The 21,613-nt window shown below is 39.2% G+C and overlaps 1 protein-coding gene across 1 annotated transcript; it reads right to left on the bottom strand.

Moving 5' to 3' along the window:
- Positions 1-20,729: 20,729 nt before the first annotated feature.
- Positions 20,730-21,194, bottom strand: LOC140806672 (uncharacterized). The gene has a single exon (XM_073163221.1). The coding sequence runs from the start codon at positions 21,192-21,194 to the stop codon at positions 20,730-20,732; it is 465 nt and encodes a 154-aa protein (XP_073019322.1).
- Between the last annotated feature and the right edge of the window lie 419 nt (positions 21,195-21,613).

Genomic DNA, 21,613 nt, shown 5'->3' with positions numbered 1-21,613 from the left:
GTTACGAGAAACCTGTAAAATAGAATTATGAACGCCAAGAACTTATGGGTAATTAAAATTTTAGAAAATGAAGGACAAATTGGATAATTATTGAGGAAATTAAGAATTCTTGTTGCAATTTTAAGAAATTTGGAGGAACTAGTTTAGCAGTAAACGAGAGTCGAATGGTTTAAAGGATATAAATTTTCGATGATTTAGACTTGCAGGGATATTTAGAACCTTGAAACATCTGAGTTATAATGTTATAAGAAATGGTGAACAAGGGCATTGTAGGATAAATCAACATTGGGCTTGAAAATTTAAGCGTAAGTGTAACACCCCGAAAATTTAAGGTTCACGGAAACCACGTGCATACAAGTTACTAAATTTCTTGTGTATTTCAATTAATTGTTTTAATTTCATTAATTAATTATTTTGTACATATTGACATGTTTAAAATATATTTTCTATATGGTTGTATTAAAATATATTTTAATGGTTATTCGAATTGCGATCGAAGAAACGGAGACCGATGGCTGAAATATGGAAAATTGTTTTATTAAATAAGTGTCTTTAGTTATTTAAAATATGATTGATGCTTTTTCTTATTTTTTAAAATAAGGAGTTTTGAGGTGATTTTATACGCCGTGACGTAATTTTTATCGGTGTTGGATTTCAACAAAAATACGAACATTTTGGCAACCAGGCTAATAAATTCACAAAATTTATTAAGAAAAATATTTTTAATTAAGCACTAATGGGCTATTGGGTCTAATTAACTTTCCTAATGGGTCTAAACCTTTGTTAGTGTTTTAATTATTATTTAAACCCAAAATCCTACCTCATAACTCACACAATTCACACGCCTCCCATACCCCAAAAGCAACACAATTATTTTCCAGCAAATACACGACACACACACAAGCATCTTCAAGGAGGAAGTTCGAAATTTGCAAGGAAATTCAAGCCTAGGTTGTTCGTCATCGTTCTTCGATCCGTCAACGTTTAATCGTGCGTTAAAAACGCAAAGGCACGTCATATTTTTCCTTCACTCATCATTACACCATATTATGTAATTATGTATGAAATTGCATGAAAACAAAGGTCACCTTTTGAAGATTTTTGTACATGCATATTATATGATTTTTAAAACTTGTGTTTTGATTTAAAAACATGATTATTTTGTTGTTAAATGGGCTGGCATGTATTAGGATGTCAAAGTATGGTTTTGCACAAGATTTATGGTCCTAATAACACACACAAAAACGTTTCATCATGATAGAAAACAAGCGGGTACCATCTTTCTGTTATGGGGGAGTTGAAGTCGGTTGTAAGGTTATGGGGCTTGGCATGGTCAGGGCTGGGGCCAGGGCTATCTAGGGTCCGTGAGGGTCAGGGAAGTAGTCCTGGCCAAGCTAGGACACCCGAGAGCAGCAAGGGAGTAACTCAGGTTTGCAGCTGGTGCAGGGAAGAAGGGGGGCTCGGCCAAGGGGCTTTGGGCTGGGCTAGGCTAGATCCTTAGGGTCCCAAGAGGGTGCACAAGGGTCTGGAAAGGGGATAGTGCGGCTTGGATGGCTGCTGGTTCGAGAGGAAACCAGAGAAGCTTGAGGGAACAAGGGACACGGGCAGCTGCTAGTTCTTGAACTAGTGGCTCGCTGCATGAGTTCTAGTGGTCTAGGCTGGGTCAGGGATTTGTCCAAGGATGGTTAGGGTTAGTTGGGCTTGATGTTGGCTCGACTGGAAATGTCCTAGGTTGGCTAGGAGTCCATTAGCGTGGGTTAGCGCTTGTGCAAATCTGGTGCGTGGTTGCTGGGTATGTTCGTGGGTTGAGGGGCGTGGTTCGAGGGCCTGGGCTGTGTCACGCGGGGTCTGAGTGTGGTCTAGGCTCAGTGAGTTTCAGTGCTAGTAGATGGTTAGGGGGCTGTAAGGTTCCTAGAAAGAGAAGGAGTCCTAAGTGCACCAAAACTCTCGCATGCACAAAAAGGGTCAAGGGAAGTGGCCTTTTCGAGGGTCTAATGGGCTGTTCAGGGACTTGGGCTTAGTTAGTAGGGTTCCTAAACAAGTTGGCTCTGGTTTGGCTCAAGGTGGCTCGACCATGGCTCGAGTATTTTGGGAGTTGGCTTAGTGTGTTCGAATATGTGTCAAAAACGAAAATAATAAGACTAAAATTCCAAGGGGGCGGTTCATGGCTCTCAATGGTAGAATAAATAATAAAAATGTCATTTTTAAAATTTGGGATCAAAATAATGAGTTTTGGTTTTATCCGAGATTTAATCGCCTCACGAAACGTTAATTAAATAATTAATTGAAACGTCTAGATTTAAGCTTAATAAAATTATAAAAATATATATTTAAACTCAAATAATTATAAAAAGACTAATTTTTTAATTTGGGAATTTTATATTTAGGTTTGGTTTAATTCGAGATTAAAACGCATTAATATGATATATTTAAAGATTAATGTAAAAGTTCTCGATTTATTCTAAATAAAAATATGGCAAAATTTATGTAAGCTTAAATAATTATTTGGGATGGTCTAGAGTCGGCGGAATTAAAAAAATATAAAAAACGTGAAATTTTACATCTAGGGGTAAAACGGTAATTTTACACCTAGAAATTAGTAAACGTCATGACAGTATCCGGAATGCTATTTTATATGCTAATATGATTATTTTAAATGTTTATAATTTAATATGTCAAAAGTTTTATTTTAAATTTTTATGATTTAATATGTCAAAAAGTTTATTTTAAATATTTATGATCTAATATGTTAAAACGTTATTTTAAATGTTTATGGATTTTAATATGTTAAAATGTTTATTTTAAACGATTATGGATTTTTATGATAAAATGAAAACGTTAAAAGTTATGTTTTACGCTTGGTTTAAAAGAAAAACGTTATATGCATGTCTAATTTTATAAAGTGATGCGAATATGAAACGTTGAAGGAAGTGAAGTAATTGTAACTAATACGATGATATGTTGGACATGTCGTGAGGGTGAAGGTCCCAGTGGGAGCCCGACGATCGTATTTCCATTGATACGAATACGATGATATGAGTGGGGATATCGTGCGGGAGAAGTCCCCAGAGGGATCCTATTTACGGGAGAAGGCCCTAGAGGGAGCCCATTCGTGGGAGAAGGCCCTGGAGGGAGCTCGTCTATGGGAGAAGGCCCCAGAGGGAGCCCGAAAATCGTATTTTCATATGATGATATGATAGGCCAAGGCTCGGTTGACAGGTGAGAGTGCCGCAGATGTCCCCGCCGTCCAGTACTATGATTACTTGTAGATGGACCCATACTTCTTTTACTTTTGCAGCAAAGCTTCCAGTACATAGACGAGTACGAAAGTCACATTTAACAATCTGAATTCAATGAAAGGAAAAATGAATATGTATATGTTGATGATAATATGTATATGAATATGTTGAGTATGATATGAAAATATTTATGAAAATGTTCATATTTAAAGTTTATGTATCTTCATGAAAACGATATTTTAAGTACAAGTATTTTCATTGTTGTATGTCATCTGTATATGTAGTACTTGTTATCAAGATTATGGGTGTGATTTATGTAGGTCATTATGATAATAATTTTATTGGAGGTCTTGATGGTTGACTTTGCTGGAATGAAGGTTCACATAACCCGATGACCAACGCTAGTTTTCCGCACTAGTTTATGATTTATGATTTTAAGTTATGTTAAAGATATTTTTATGACTGCGATTATGTTTAAGTGGTTTTTGAGAGGTTATAGTATGTGCTATACTTTTCAAATAATGTTTTAGGTTTGGTAAAATGTCTGAAGATTTTACAATTTGAAGTATGTCCTTTGAGTTTCAAATGTTAGTTGGTTGTTTTATTTTTTAAATGGTACAAGATTTTTTAAAGTATTTATATATATACATATATTTTGAATTATGGAGATTTTTAAAAAAATTCTGGTACGTTTTAAGAAAATGAGTAGTGGAAGTTTCGGTTAGTGAAATAATGTTGTGACATATTAAGAATTTAAAGTAATGACAATTTAAGGTAAAGTTGATCAATAAGTTAAGTTATAATAGTATACATTGAGTTAATAAATTTTTGGGAACTTAAATTTGATGTGTCATAAGTTTTAGTCTTGATTTTAACAGTTATGACTATATCTTTGCTAGAATTTAATATTTACAAGAAGTTGGATATGTTATATGGTTAGGTTAATCGATAGACGCATGTAAGAATTGAGGTAGACACCTTGTTTTGAGAAATTTTTAAAAGTCATTAAGAAATTTTGGAATAAGTGAATATGTGTGTTAGAATTATGTTATCCAAAACTATTTGGGGTGCGTAAGTTTGAATTTCAAATTTATGGGATATGTGTTCATACGGAAATTTTGGGTGAAATAAAAACAAAAGGTAATTAGTTGTGTTCAACATAGGTTATTAATGAACGAATGTTAAGATTTTTATTGAGTAAGAAATCTAAAATCGTGATATGGGAATTCTAGAACTCTATGGGTGCTAAAAGCGAAATTGAATCATTAGAATAAGTTTATCGCTAACATGGGATAACTTATTAAGTTTATACGCTAGTAATAATTAAGCATTAAAGATACGTAAGAATGCGACAGTCGTTCCAATGAGGAAAGTCCAAGGGTCTTAGGCCTTAACTTTATTGTAATTGGAAAGGAAATAGTTTAAGCATGTAATTGGGACTTGAAGGGCTTTAATATACAGGTAGAATATTGATATTATATAACTGGGTTTTATGAATTAAAGTTACTCGAGGTTTAAGATTTGTAACAATTTTACATCCGAGATGTACTTTAAATAGTAAGTTACGTAAGTTGGGTGCCGTAAGATAAAGATTCGATTCAAGGATCTTATGCTAATATGATTATGATGTGGAGATAAGGTTTAACTTTTAAGTGTATTACTAATGATAGAATTCGATCAGTAATTTTTGGTGCCAAGGATTTTAAGTTGAACTGCATAAATGCTAATGTAAAATGGCGATGAACATTACAGGTATAGTATAAGAAAAGTAAAGTGCGATAAGTTTGGGCAACCATCTCTAGTATGAGGAATTGCGAGATAAGTCAAAATTTAAGGCCATAGTAGGATAGAACTAAGTCAATTTAAGTCGTTTAAAGTTGCGACTCGCAAACGAGGATTTTGGTAGGCAAATTTAATTATGATTGAGGAGACGTAAGGACAACTTAACACTTATTTTATCAGGGTAGCGTAGCATAAGCGTGTATTATTGTGATCCTAGAATTAAGAGTCTAAAATTTTTTATGATCTAGGATAAGCAAATTTTTGGGACAAAATTCAATTTAAGGAGGATAGATTGTAACGTCCCAAAAAATTGAAGGTCGACGTAAGCCACATGCGTGCAAGTTACAAATTTCTTATGTATTTTAATTTATTTATTTTTATGCATTAAATTCATGATTTTAACATAAATATGGGGTTTTAATTCTTGGTTTATTAAAGTAGGTCCATGCATTATGATTTTAAGTTGTATTTCACGCTCAAACGAGGAACGGAGACCAGGGAAATATCAGGAAAATTATTTTATTACACGATTAATTTTTATTAATTATTATAAGATGTTTTAAATTTATTTTCAAGAAATGGGCTTTTTTGGGTATTTTTACGTGCTAGGGCATATTTTTCAGCGGTACGCAGATTCTATCGAATCGGGGGATTTTTTGAGTGTTCGGCTAATATTTTCAAAACTTTCCAACACGAAATATTTTCCGAGGTTATGTTTGGACTTAATGGGCTTAAATTTAAGCTTTTGGGGCTTATTATCTTTTTTAAACTTTTAATTAGCAATTTATGGTCCATTAGTTTATTTGTTAACTATTTAATGAACACTTAATCACCATTTAACCTAAACCTAAAGTCATTTCAGATGACACCTCCCCATCCCCTCCTCATTCTCTTGGTTTTAAGAAAATTTCTTCAAGGAATCTTCGGCCATATTAAATTCTTGCAAAAGAAATTCTTCTGGCGCTCTCCCAACGTTCGTTCTTCATCTTTCTTGCGTAAAATACATCAAGGCTCGCTTGTATTTACATTTTCTCTTCATACACGCCACAAGTATGCTCAATTTAATATATTTGTATGAGAATTCTATGATCTACTTCATGCTTGCATTTTGAGAAGAGTTTGACATGAAATTTCGGTTTCTTTGCTTGTTGCTCACGTTTCTTGATTTGTTGTAAGGGAGCTGCTGAGTTTTGTTGTCAAGGGGCTGATAACGTTGAAAATGATAGTGTCATAAGGCTGGAGTCGAGGCTTTGAGAGTTTTAGGAGAGGGCCGATTGATATCTTGAGTCTTCGAGTGGAATTTATGTGTCTCAAAACTCGTCACCTTCTGTTATTTCAAATTATGTGACTTATTGGTTGTTTTTCTGCAAATGTGTTCAACATATGATTTGTATCATTCTCTGTTATCTTCGATTCGATAGAGAATTCGTAACTTTCTGATAAAAAACGAGGGAGATATGATTTATATCGTAATTTCGCTCAAGCTATAGAATTTTTTTGTCTCAAAACCCGTCACCCTCGGTTATTTAAAATTATGCTACTTATTGGTTGGTTTCTGGGAATGTGTTCAACATATGATTTGTATCACTCTCTGTTATCTTCGATTCGATAGGAAATTCATAATTTTCGGATAAGAAACAAGGGAGATATGATTTTTATCGTAAATTCGCTTAAGCTGAGGAATTTATGTATCTCAAAACTTGTCACCCTCGGTTATTTAAAATTATGCGACTTATTGGTTGGTTTTATAGAAATGTGTTCAACGTATTATTTGTATTGCTCTCTGTTATCTTCGATTCGATAGCAAATTCATAATTTTTTGATAAGAAATAAGGGAGATGTGATGTTTATCGTAAAATCTCTCAAGCTGGGAAAATTTGTGCGCGTACGCTGGAGATTTCTAGCAACATTTGGGCTTGTTTCTAGGTCCTAAGTTGCCTGAAATATATGGGCTTAGAGGCTGGTCATGGAGGTTTGAGTCATGGTTCGAGTCTGGAAAAAATTGATTAAGTTTCGGGTCGGTCCAAGTTTTAAAACGCATCGATTAAGTTTTGAAATGAGCTCGAGTTTATGTCTAAGAAATGCTTATAATTATTTTTTGGGATGTTTTGAGGAGTTGGTATGCTTCGGGTCGAAATTTAGAGTTCTAGAGGTAAAATGGTCATTTTGGGTTTCCAGAGGCAAACTAGTCATTTTGCACCCATGGTGAGTTTTTTCAGTCCTGGCAGCGCCCCGAGCACAATTTTATCATGTTTTAAATATTTACGCATCATGTTTATGATTTTTATGAAATTATGGTTAATACGGTGCATGCTTGGTTTTAAGGAAAAATTTACGTATTTTCATGTTTCTATTAAGTGGTGAATATGATGATATTTTTGAAGAACGTGTATGGTTGTAACTGACGATTTATTATACTGTTTTTAATGTCTACGGGTAAAACCGTCATTTTGGGTTTCCATAGGCAAAATAGTTTTTTTGCACCCAGGTTGAGTTTTTTAGTCCTGGAAACGCCCCGAGCACAATTTTATCATGTTTTAAATGTTTACGCATCACGTTTATGATTTTTATGAAATTATGGTAAATACGGTGCATGGTTTGTTTAAAAGAAAAAGTTACGTATGTGCATGTTTTTATTAAGTGGTGAATATGATGATGTTTTTGAAGGACGTGCATTGGTTGTGACTGACGATGTATAATGATGTTTTTGAAGGACGTCCAAGGCTCAGTGGACGGGTAATGTTTTCACTGATGTCCCCGCCGTCCGGTACCGTGATTATACATAGATGGATCCATCGAATAGAGCTGATACGATAGATCCGATACGAAGGTCACAACTAATGAATTGAATTCAATTAAAAAGAAAATGTATACATATGTGATGATATGATGAGACATACTTTGACAAGTTTGAGCTCAAACGAGACGTTTATGTTCATGCTTTTAAATTCATGAAGTATATGTTGATTATGATATTTTTCACTGTTGTGTGCCTTGTATACTGAAATGTCTGTCCTTTTTATTGCTTAAAAAGTACTAGAATTTTTTTTAAAAAAAAACACTCATAATTTCGGTCATATACATATACTACATACCTATTAAAATAAAACATCAACCACTAATATTTAAAAATCCAAAGAAATCTGTCAAAATATGAAATCGTCAAATGTTACCAAACGTAAAAAGCAATAAATTTGATAAGTATATCCCATACTAAACCTCTCAAAAATTTCTCAAAAGAATTAAAAAAATAGTCTTAAAATCTTTAATGTAAATTCTGAAGCATATATCATAAATGTGTAAAAGTAGAAGCGCTGTTTCTCAGGTTGCGTGCACCTTCAGTCCAGCCAAATCAAGCATCAAGACCTCTCTCAACCTCACATGCATACATCACATCTAGTGAGTCTAAAGAGTCAACACACCATAATTTTGATAACAAGTATATGTATAAAATCACATGCAACAGTGAAAAAATACATTTACGTATAAAAATAGCATATTCATGACATCAATCATGAACCTTTACCTTTTCTTTTTTCCTCAACATAACATGACATAAAACCTCTTATCATGATCTTAAACATTAATCCTTTTTTGTTGAATTCAGATCGTTAATTGTGACTTTCCTCAATACTCAGAAAGTCGATGGATCCATCTACATGTAACCATAGTACTGGGCGGAGGGGACATCAACGACATAAGATCGTCAACTGAGCCTTGGCCTATCCTCAATCATATCCTCATTCGTCACAATTACTTCACTTTCATTGACGTTTTAAATTTTCATCACTTTATAAAATCATGCACAAATATCATTTTCTTTTGAGACCAATCATGCAACATATATTTTAAATGTCAACCTTAATCCATAAAAATTCAATAGACTTTTAAAACTCATACTTTAATCATGTAAAATAACATAACATTTAACAATAATCATAATGTCATAAAAACAACCTTTAGAGCACTGCCATGACCTTTACTAATATTTAGGTGTAAAAAGATCGTTTTACCCCTGGACGTGTCATTTTACGTTCTTGAATTTTTCTTGATTTTTATGACTCTAACATATATTATTTAAGCTTAAATTAAAATTCCCATAATTTTCTTTAGCTTAAAAATTAGGCTTTTCAATTTATTTTTAATTAATTATTTTGATGGTGTTTTAATCTCAAAAAATTCCAAACTTTAATACAAAATTCCTAAATTCAAAACTTAGCCTTTTTATATTACTTTAACCCTTGTTAACCATGACTCAACCCCCGTGAGCCATTTTACTAATAATTTTTCTTTAAAACCCTAATATGACCCACCAAAGTCACACCCGAGCCATGGCTCGATTTCCTCGAGCCAACCTTGAGCCAAGCTAGGCCAGACCCTGCCTCAACCCTTAGGACACCCTCTTGTGCCCATGGAACCCACGAACTAGACCTTAACTCGAAAACACAAGCACATCCTAAGCCAAAGCACTCGGCCGAGACTCCCCCATGGACAAGCACTCTTGTTTTCACTTCCTAGGCTCTAGCCGACCGAGCCACCCTTAATCAACCTATTGTGCACTCATCTAGGACCCTAAGGACGTACCCTAGCCCACCTCAAAGTCCCCAGACTGAGCCATACTTCATGCGCGAGCCGCTGAACCCTGCGCATCAACCCTTGCTTCTCGGGTAGAAGTCCTATCATGGCTAGGACTCTTTCCCCAGCCCTTATCTCGAGTCCCAACGTGGTTAGGACTCTCCCCTTGACCCTTCACCAACCCTTAGCCAGGCCCTGATCCAACCGAACCCAGCCCAAACCCTCATTACATGGAAATTGATCCACATGAGCCCATGACAGCCGAAATTTCTTCTTGCTTAATTTGCTTGTTTTCCTTCAACTTTGGTGATTAGGGCGTGTGTGTTAGGACCTTAACTCATGTATAAAGATCACTTGTTCATAACCTAAGATCATAGCAGCCCCTTTACATAATAAAACCATGTATTTGCATCAAAATCTCAAGTTTCCCCGTATGTGCATGCAATATTTCGAAAATAATCATAGAAACTTCATGCTTTTCATAAACATGATATTTAAAAGATAATACGATGAGATAGATGAGAAAAGAAGATATATGGTGTGCCTTTGCATTTTAAACGTACGAAAAACCGTTGGCAATTGAAGAACGGGGACGGAGAGACGATGGCTTTGATGCTTCCCTTTGAAAATCCGAAATTTATTCTTCAAAATATGATTGTTTGTGGCATGTATGTTGATGGGATTTTTCAGAATAAGAGGCGTGAACTATGAAGGTTTAGGTTAGGGTTTAACACTATTATATAGTTAATTATTCTACTAATAGGGCTTAGGCCTATTAAGCCCTCAAATTAGGCCCAATAATCTTTAATTAATTGATAAAAATTATTTTGTTTAAATAAGTTTGTGAATTTAATAGCCGGGTTCCCAAAACGTTTGCATTTTATTTGAAAAACCAACACTGATAAAATTTATTTCTCGGCGTATAAAATCACTTCAATACCCCTTATTTTCAAAAAAATGAAAAAGTATCACTCATATTTTAAATAATTAAAATTAATTATTTCATAAAAATTTTTTTCATTTTTCAGCCCTCGGTCCTTGTTCCTCGATCGCAACTTGAATATTCCTTAAAAATACAATTTCATGAATAATGGCAATAAAATCCTATTTAACACATAAACATGTATGTCACATAATCAACTTAAACAATTAAAATCAATTAATTAGCCATTTTTATATTTCCTAAATTTGCATGCAGTTGAATTACTTCGTCTTAATTTTAGAACTTACATATATGTACTTGTTACTCCTGGTACAGGTGTGTTGAGTCTTTGGACTCACTAGGCGTGTGTGATGCAGTTGAACTTCTGAAAGCGTTTGTAGTATCCTGATGCCTAATTTGAGTTAATTATTGGATTAATTATATTTCGGTGGGATCGGAAGGACCGAACAGGGTTCGGATCGTCCGATCAGGGTTCGGATCGTCCGATCAGGATTCGGATCGTCCGAGACAGGTGGATGGAACCGTGGAAGACATGCAGGATTCGGATCGTCCGATCAGGGTTCGGATCGTCCGAGCCAGGTGGCTGGACACGTAGAAGACATGCAGGGTTCGGATCGTCCGAAGTGTCTCGGATCGGAGCTTCCGAAGTGGATCGGATCATCCGAACGTTGGCTATAAATAGAGGCGCGAGGCTTCACTTCTTACTCGCCAAGTCCGAGCGTTCCAGAGCATTTTAGTCGTTTCCGATTGGTTTCTAGTCTTTTCCCGAGGTTCAGGCACTAGCGGGGAGCTACTGGTTTTGTAGCGGAGCTGTGCTCTAGTTGGGAGATAGCGACATCAGTGGGCTGCGGACGCAGGCTTGATTCTAGGGCGGATTGTTAGGATCTGCTGGTTTGAGGTACGAAAGTACTATCCGAGATATCCTGGTCGAGTATACATTCTTATATGTGTTGCATGATTATTTGGTGCATTGATATATGTCATATGATGCATGCTATTATGCCACGTTTATTACTGCATGTTACATTTCATCTTGAGCCGTATCTCTTTCGAGATAGCCTTTATTGTTGAGCTGTATCTCTTTCGAGATAAGCTATATCTTGTGGGGCCGCTCAGCCCTGTCTTGTGGACGCATGGACACCGAGAGTACACAGTGGCCGACGGGTCCGGAGGGCTTCGGTGATCCGGGACATTTTAGGTCCACGTCTGATCTTGTAGTGGATGTAGTGACCCAGAGGAGTACCGCGCGGCACTATCCACTTGGCGCCTCTAGACTGAGCATATTGAGATCTTTTGTGACTCCTGTTTCTTGACTACCCTGGTATCATATCATAGCATGTGCATTTCATATAGGCTTGTATACTCATGCTTTTGTACTGGGCGTTCTTATCGCTCACGTCCTCGGTTTTGTTTATCTTGGACACCCCATTCCCACGGGGCAGGCCTCAGGTTGGATGGCTCAGGAGGAGGACGATGAGGACGTTGAGTAGCCGGTTGGTTTAGTTCTTCAATACTATTTGATTCGATATGGTTGTACCGCATATTTTTATTCTGAGTTGTTCTGGATATCTTTTGGGTTGTATAACTATCGTTTGTTGACCATTTTCCGCAATTATCTCTGATTGTTATTAATTAAGTTAATTGCATGCTTAATTCTTGATTAGTAGGTGATTCTGGAACGGGTCACTACATTTATGGTATCAGAGCATGCATATGATTTTGGGATATAGATTCTGTTTTGGGATTTTCGTTGACCATTTTATCATTTTCCCCATTCTATCTTGTAGCGATGGCTGACCACTTTGGTGAGGAGAGTAGTCAGGGGAGTGTAGGTCGTTGGGGTGACCAGGATGATCGTAGGCGTCATCGTGAACATCGTCATCGTCGGGATGGCCCTAGGCGTTTTGAGATGCACCGTTTCATTCAGATGGGGCCTATGCCTTTAGTCGGTGGTGAGACTCCCGATGATGCTGAGGATTGGTTAGAGCGCATGGAGAGTTGTTTCCGTGCATTCCAATGCACCGAAGAGCAGCAGATGGAGACCCTTAGTTTTCTTCTCGAGGGCCGTGCGCGTAAGTGGTGGCGATCGACTTCTGCGCCGATAGTCCAGTCTCAGGGTAGGGTGACTTGGGCCGATTTCCGTGCAGCTTTCATGCAGCTATACTTTCCTCCAGCCCTTCGTCAGGCAAAGACGATTGAACTTCTGAATCTTAAGCAGGGTAGTATGTCTGTTGATGAATATCAGCAGAAGTTCTTCGAGTTGTTACCCTTTGCTCCTCATATTAGTGGCAGTTCTGAGGCCAAGTATGACCATTTCCTTCAGGGTCTTAACCAGGAGATCTTTGATCGAGTCACTGTCTGCGATAATCCTACTTCTTATGATGGGTTAGTGAACCGGTGTCGCCAGGCAGAGATCAGTCTCCAGCGTGGTAGGTCTATTCTTTCTTCTAGACCTCCGAGTACTTTGAGCCCTCGATCTCAGTCTTTCAAGAAATCTGGTTCTTCTTCTTCTGGATCTGGATCACGGTCTAGCGGTGTTTTTCTCTTTGGTAAGAAGAAGGTTTCTTGTGTGCATTGTGGGAAGAACCATCCATCGGAGCAGTGCCGATCAGCCGCGGGAGCTTGTTTTCAGTGTGGAGAGATGGGTCATCTTAAGAAGAATTGTCCTCAGTTGCGAGGTGGAGCAGGATCTGGTTCCGGATCTCAGACGACTGTTCAGCAGAGGATGCAGGGTTAGGCAATGGGTAGTTCAAATCTTCGACCTCGTGCCCAAGGTCAGGTATTTGCGCTGAACCAGGATCAGGCTGCAGATGAGACAGGGAGAGTTATAGCTGGTACTTTTTGTTTATGCGGTATTCCTGATTTTGTTCTTATTGATACCGGAGCATCACATTCATTCATTTCTGCACGATTTGTTAAGCGTCATAAGTTACCGTATGTTTCTCTAGACGTCATTCTTTCCGTTTCTACTCCGATGGGTCATTCGGTGTTAGCAAAGCGTCTAGTGAGGGGTTGTCCCTTAGATTTTGAGGGTAACGAATTGACTGCAAATCTTATGATCCTAGAAATGGAAGATTTTGATTGTATTTTGGGTATAGATCTATTGACTACCTACCGAGCTACTGTGGATTGTTACCAGAAGCTTGTTCAGTTTCGTACGACTGAGAGCTCTAGTTGGTTTTTCTATGGTGAGGGAGCGCGACCTCCGATGCCAGTGGTATCTGCTCTGAAAGCCTGTCGTGCTTTAGAGTCGGGCGGGGAAGGCTACCTCATCTATGCGATTGATTCGTCCACAGGTAGTGTTGGTATAGATGATATTCCAGTGGTTTGTGAGTTTCCTGATGTTTTTCCAGATGAGATTCCTGGTTTTCCTCCGATTAGAGAGGTGGAATTTGGCATCGAGTTAATGCCAGGGACTACACCGATTTCTCGTGCCCCCTATCGTCTTGCTCCATCAGAGATGAGAGAATTGAAGCAGCAATTGCAAGATCTTCTTGATAAAGGTTATATTCGCCCGAGTGTTTCACCTTGGGGAGCTCCAGTCTTGTTTGTCAAGAAAAAGGATGGATCGATGCGATTGTGTATTGATTATCGCCAGCTGAATCGTGTGACGATCAAAAACAAGTATCCATTACCTCGTATTGATGACTTGTTCGATCAGCTTCAGGGTACCTCTGTTTACTCCAAGATTGACTTGCGATCGGGTTATCATCAGATGAGAGTCAGAGATGATGATATTTCCAAGACTGCATTTCGTACTCGATATGGGCATTACGAATTTCTAGTTATGCCATTCGGATTGACAAATGCGCCAGCGGTGTTCATGGATCTAATGAACCGTGTCTTTCGGGATTTTCTAGATCAGTTTGTTGTGGTTTTCATCGACGATATCTTGATTTATTCTCACAGTGTGGAATAGCATATCCATCACTTGAGGATTGTGTTGCAGATTCTTCGCGAGAAGCAATTGTATGCTAAGCTGAGTAAGTGCGAGTTCTGGATTAATCGTGTAGTATTCCTTGGTCATGTGATTTCCAAGGAAGGAGTTTCTGTGGATCCTAGCAAGATTGAGGCAGTGCTGAATTGGTCACGTCCGACGACAGTGGCCGAGATTCGTAGTTTTCTAGGTCTGGCAGGGTATTATCGTCGCTTCATCGTGAATTTCTCTCAGATAGCTAGACCATTGACGCAACTTACTCGGAAGGATGTTCCATTTGAGTGGTCATCTGAGTGCGAAGATAGTTTCAGAGAGCTTCGTCGACTTCTGACTTCTGCACCTGTTTTGACGTTACCGTCAGGATCTGATGGTTTCAGTGTTTACACCGATGCCTCTTTTCAAGGCTTAGGGTGTGTGTTGACGCAGAATGGTCATGTGATCGCTTATGCTTCCAGACAGTTAAAATCTCACGAGGAGAAGTACCCTATTCATGATCTAGAATTAGCTGCTATTGTGTTTGTGCTAAAGATCTGGCGTCATTATTTGTACGGTGTTCAGTTTGAAATCTTTACTGATCATAAGAGTCTGAAGTCTCTATTCACTCAGGCTGAGTGGAACATGAGACAACGTCGTTGGATGGATCTACTTAAAGATTATGACTGTGTGATCAAGTACCATCCAGGTTCTGTGAATCTCACAGCCGATGCTCTTAGTCGCAAGGTGAGAGCCTCTGCACTTCAGACCAGTGCTATGTCTAGTACTGTCCAGGATTGTTGTTCGTTGGGGTTTAAGTTCAAACATCGGAAAGGTATGGAGAGCATTCGTGTTGCTACCATTTTATCTGAGCCAACTTTGTTCACTCGGATTCGAGATGCTCAGATGTCTGATCTCAAGACTCAGAGATTAGCTCGGTTGGTTGGTGGAGATAGTAATTTCCATTATCAGTCTAATGGTCTTCTGTGTTTGTCTAATCGGGTTGTAGTACCAGAGGATGATACTTTGAGGGAAGAGATCTTGTCTCAGGCTCATCGAAGCAAGCTGAGTATTCATCCGGGAAGCAACAAGATGTATAAAGATTTGAGGACACGATTTTGGTGGAAACGGATGAAGCGCAGCATTTATCAGTTTGTCTCCAAGTGTCTAGTTTGTCAGCAGGTTAAGGCAGAGCACCGTCGACCGGGAGGATTATTGTTGAACTTACCTATTCCTGAATGGAAGTGGGAGCATATCGCGATGGACTTCATTACTCACTTGCCATTGTCTTCGAGGAACAGTGATGCTATTTGGGTAGTGGTGGATCGACTCACCAAGTCTGCTCATTTTCTGCCATATAACCGTGATTTCACTTTCGATCGTATGGCTCGATTGTATATTCAAGAGATTTTACGTTTGCATGGAGTGCCAGTCAGTATTGTTAGTGACAGAGATCCTCGTTTTACCTCACGATTTTGGGGTAGTTTCCAGTCAGCATTGGGTACTTCACTAAGTTTGAGTACGGCTTATCATCCAGAGACCGACGGTCAAACAGAAAGGATTATCCGTACACTTGAGGATATGTTGCGAGCTTGTGTTATGGATTTCGGAACCGCTTGGCAGGATCATTTGCCTTTGATTGAGTTCGCGTACAACAACAGCTATCATCGTAGTATTGGTATGGCACCATTTGAGGCGTTGTATGGGCGACGTTGTCGTACTCCATTATTCTGGGACGAAGTTGGGGAACGACATGTTGAGGGACCGGAGTTAGTCCAGCAGGCTATTGATAAGGTTGCAGTAATCAAGAAACGGATTAAGATTGCTCAGGATCGACAGGCTAGTTATGCGAACATCAAGCGTCGACCTCTTCATTTTCAGCCAGGTGAGAAAGTGTTTCTCCGAGTTTCGCCTTTTCGCAGGATTTTGAGATTTGGTCTCAAGGGTAAGCTGTCTCCGAGATTTATTGGTCCATTTGAAATATTGGAGAGCGTGGGAGATTTGGCTTACAGACTTGCATTGCCGCCGTACCTATCAAGTATTCATGATGTGTTCCACGTATCTTTGTTGAGACGATATGTAGCAGATGAGTCTCACATCTTACATCCTTCTGAAGTTCAACTTGATTCGGATTTGTCTTACGTGGAACGACCAGTTCGGATTCTAGATCGCAAAGACAAGGTGTTGCGGAATAAGATCATTCCTCTTGTCTTAGTGCAGTGGCAGCGCCGAGGTACTGAAGAAGCCACTTGGGAACTAGAGAGTCGTATGCGGTCAGAGCATCCAGAGTTGTTCTAGTTGTAGTATTTTCAGTTATGATTGTAATTTCAGTTGTACTTTCGGTTGTACTTCATTCTTAAGTTGAATGTATTGTTGTTCAGAATTGTCATTCTTCAGACGCGATTTCGCGGACGAAATCCTTTTTAGGGGGGGAGAATGTAGTATCCCGATGCCTAATTTGAGTTAATTATTGGATTAATTATATTTCGGTGGGATCGGAAGGACCGAACAGGGTTCGGATCGTCCGATCAGGGTTCGGATCGTCCGATCAGGATTCGGATCGTCCGAGACAGGTGGATGGAACCGTGGAAGACATGCAGGATTCGGATCGTCCGATCAGGGTTCGGATCGTCCGAGCCAGTTGGCTGGACACGTAGAAGACATGCAGGGTTCGGATCGTCCGAAGTGTCCCGGATCGGAGCTTCCGAAGTGGATCGGATCATCCGAACGTTGGCTATAAATAGAGGCGCGAGGCTTCACTTCTTACTCGCCAAGTCCGAGCGTTCCAGAGCATTTTAGTCGTTTCCGATTGGTTTCTAGTCTTTTCCCGAGGTTCAGGCACTAGCGGGGAGCTACTGGTTTTGTAGCGGAGCTGTGCTCTAGTTGGGAGATAGCGACATCAGTGGGCTGCGGACGCAGGCTTGATTCTAGGGCGGATTGTTAGGATCTGCTGGTTTGAGGTACGAAAGTACTATCCGAGATATCCTGGTCGAGTATACATTCTTATATGTGTTGCATGATTATTTGGTGCATTGATATATGTCATATGATGCATGCTATTATGTCACGTTTATTACTGCATGTTACATTTCATCTTGAGCCGTATCTCTTTCGAGATAGCCTTTATTGTTGAGCTGTATCTCTTTCGAGATAAGCTATATCTTGTGGGGCCGCTCAGCCCTGTCTTGTGGACGCATGGACACCGAGAGTACACAGTGGCCGACGGGTCCGGAGGGCTTCGGTGATCCGGGACATTTTAGGTCCACGTCTGATCTTGTAGTGGATGTAGTGACCCAGAGGAGTACCGCGCGGCACTATCCACTTGGCGCCTCTAGACTGAGCATATTGAGATCTTTTGTGACTCCTGTTTCTTGACTACCCTGGTATCATATCATAGCATGTGCATTTCATATAGGCTTGTATACTCATGCTTTTGTACTGGGCGTTCTTATCGCTCACGTCCTCGGTTTTGTTTATCTTGGACACCCCATTCCCACGGGGCAGGCCTCAGGTTGGATGGCTCAGGAGGAGGACGATGAGGACGTTGAGTAGCCGGTTGGTTTAGTTCTTCAATACTATTTGATTCGATATGGTTGTACCGCATATTTTTATTCTGAGTTGTTCTGGATATCTTTTGGGTTGTATAACTATCGTTTGTTGACCATTTTCCGCAATTATCTCTGATTGTTATTAATTAAGTTAATTGCATGCTTAATTCTTGATTAGTAGGTGATTCTGGAACGGGTCACTACAGCGTTGGTGGCAATGCCACTCTATAAGCTAGTGTCCCAATCCTCTCCAAAATCTCAAACGGGCCAATAAATCTTGGACTAAGCTTACCTTTCTTGCCAAAACGCATAACACCCTTCATAGGTGCTATTTTCACAAATACATGATCGCCTACTGCAAAATCTAAGTCCCTTCGTCTTTTGTCCGCATAACTCTTTTGTTGGCTTTAAGCAGTCTTCATTCTCTCACGAATTTTGACTACATGCTCGGCAGTCTCTTCAATCTCATCCGGGCCAATATCTTTTCTTTCCCCAACCTCGTCCCAATGAATAGGAGATCTACATTTTCTTCCATAAAGTGCCTCAAAAGGAGTCATCCCGATAGATGATTGAAAACTATTGTTGTAGGTGAATTACACTAGAGGTAATTTTGGTCCCCAACTGCCTTGGAAATCAATAATGCATGCTCGCAATAGATCTTCCAAAATTTGAATAACGCTTTCCGACTGACCTTCGGTTTGGGGATGGAATGTTGTACTTAATAATAACTTGTTCCCCATTGCTGCATATAGACTCTTCCAAAAAGATGACGTAAATCTCAGATCTCTATCAGAAACAATGGACACTGGAATCCCATGCAGACGGACTATCTCCCGAATATATAACTCTGCATACTGAATCATGGTGAATGTCGTCTTAATAGGTATAAAATGCGTTGATTTCGTAAGACGATCCACTATCACCCATATTGCATTTGATCCCTTAACATTCATTGGCAATCCCACCACAAAGTCCATAGTGATATTTTAACATTTCCACTCGGGAATAGGGAATGGCTTCAATTTCCCTGCTGATCTTTGATGCTCTGCTTTAACTTGCTGACAAGTCAAGCACTCGGATACAAATCTCAAAATGTCCCTCTTCATGCTCGGCCACCAATATAGCAATTGTAAATCTTTGTACATCTTCGTACTTCCAGGATGGATGTAGTAAGGTGTGTCATGGGCTTCCTTCATAATAAGATCTCTCAAAGAATGGTCACTAGGAACCCATAACCGATCTCGATAACGGAATATACCATCCACCTCTGAATATAACTCCGACCCTTGGCTTCATCTCTAGCTCTCCACTTTTGCAACTGCCCATCAGTAGATTGTCCATCACGAATCCTGTCTCTCAAGGCCGACTGTACTGATATTGTGGCAAGTTTAGGGGCCTCGCCCCTAGCATAAACTGTAAGCTCAAACTGTTGTATCTCGGACTGCAATGGTCTTTGTAGCGATAGATGAGTGATAACTGCTGCTTTTCTACTCAACGCATCTGCCACTACATTAGCTTTTCCCGGGTGTTAGCTAATGTCACAGTCATAATCTTTCACTAACTCAAGTCATCTGCGCTGTCTCATATTCAATTCTTTTTGGGTGAAGAAGTATTTTAAACTTTTATTTTCGGTGAATATCTTGCACTTCTCCCCATAAAGGTAGTGTCTCCAATTTTTTAGTACAAAGACTACTGCTGCAAGCTCGAGATCATGAGTAGGGTAGTTCTTCTCGTGTATTTTCAGCTGTCTCGAAGCATAGGCGATAACTCGGTCATTTTGCATCAGAAATGCGCCCGAAAAAAGCTTAGAAGCGTCGGTACAAGGAACATACTCCCCTTGCTCCGATGACATAGATAACACTGGTGCTGATATCAAGCCTTGCTTCAACTTGTCAAAACTGTCTTGAAACTCGGGACCCCAAACAAACATTGCAGTTTTCTTTGTCAAGGCGGTCATAGGTACCGCTATAGATGAAAACCCCTGAATAAACTTGCGATAATAGCCAGCTAGTCTCAAGAAACTACGAATCTCGGTAACACTCGTCGGTGCTGACCACTCTTTCACTGCTTCCACTTTAGTTGGATCAACTTTACCGTCGTCACTAGAAATGATGTGGCCTAAGAATGCCACTCTATCAAGCCAAAAATCGCACTTGCTGAATTTGGCATAAAGCTTTCTGTCTTGCATTCCTTGCAGTGGTGTCCTCAAATGACCGCTATGCTTCTCTCTGCTCTTGGAATATATCAATATGTCATCAATGAAGACTATGATAAACTGATCCAGATACGGCTGAAACACGCGATTCATGAGATCCATGAAGATCGCTGGTGCATTGGTCAACCCAAATGACATGACCATAAACTCATAGTGCTCATATCTCGTGCGAAATGCCATCTGTGAACATCTGACTCCTTTACTTTTAATTGGTGGTATCAAGATCGCAGATCAATCTTGGAGAATACTGATGCTCCTTGCAACTGATCAAATAAATCTTCAATTCTTGGCAGTGGATACTTGTTTTTGATAGTGACCCTATTAAGCTCTCGATAATCAATGAAAAGACACATACTATCATATTTCTTTTTAACAAATAATACCGGTTCTTCCCGTGGAGAATAACTAGGGCGAATGAAACCCTTGTCTAGCAATTCTTCGATTTGATCTTTTAGTTCTTCCATTTCAGCGGGTGCTAGACGATAAGGTGCTTTTGATATAGGAATAGTGCCCGGCATTAGATCAATAGAGAATTTACTTCACGATCGGGTGGAATGCCAGAAAAGTCCTCGGGAAAGACGCTAGGAAAATCTCTGACAATATCAACATCCTCCAACTTCTGACTGATAGATGCATGTGCAGTAGTGAAACAAGCTAGAAAAGCTTGGCATCCACGTTTAATAAGCTTCCTCGCACATAGACAAGAGATGATGTGCGGAATTTGCTTGTTTATCGCCGCCTCAAAGACAAAAGATTTACCACTTGAGGGTCTTATTGACACTGACCGCTGACTAAAATCAATCGAAGCTCCATTTGCTGATAGCCAATCAATCCCAGGTATGATATCAAATTCGGGCATATGAAGAACAACAAGATCTGCCCGAACCAAATCTTTGAATAAACGAAGCTCCAGATTCCTGACAATCTTAGACGTGAGCATTTGATCACCGGAAGGAATAGCAACTTTGAAACCCAAACCCATATCTTGAGGAGTAATATTCAGTCTTTTGATGAAGGTTTCAGATATGAATGAATGTGTAGCTCCTGAATCTAGCAAAGCATAGGTATCTATCCCCTGAATGTTAACCCTCCCTATAGCGAAAACGTCTTTTAAATCTTTTCGTGTTGAAGCTTAAAGAATTCCTATCATTAATTTCCCAAAGTTATGTGAAGATTGCGCGTGGAACTTAAGCATTTCTTGAAAATTCTCATTTTTGCCCTTAAATTTTTCGAAACTTCCATCCTAATACCCATATTTTTGAATTATTACATTTCAACCCTTATATTTTTTGAAAATTCTTATTCTGATCTCTTAAGTTCGAATATTTGGATTTGTGGTCCTTAAGAATTCGATATGATCATTTAGGTCCCTTAACCTTCGGTTAATAGCACTATGGTCCT

The sequence above is a fragment of the Primulina eburnea genome, chromosome 12 (genome assembly GCF_022965805.1).
Source record: "Primulina eburnea isolate SZY01 chromosome 12, ASM2296580v1, whole genome shotgun sequence".
Classification (NCBI taxonomy): Eukaryota; Viridiplantae; Streptophyta; class Magnoliopsida; order Lamiales; family Gesneriaceae; genus Primulina; species Primulina eburnea.
Note: the sequence above shows the minus strand (reverse complement) of the source record. Positions and strands in the feature narration are given on the sequence as shown.

What these genes read in the sequence shown, in the direction of transcription:
- LOC140806672 (XM_073163221.1), bottom strand. Translation starts at nt 21,194, where the DNA reads ATGGGTTTGGGTTTCAAAGTTGCTATTCCTTCCGGTGATCAAATGCTC.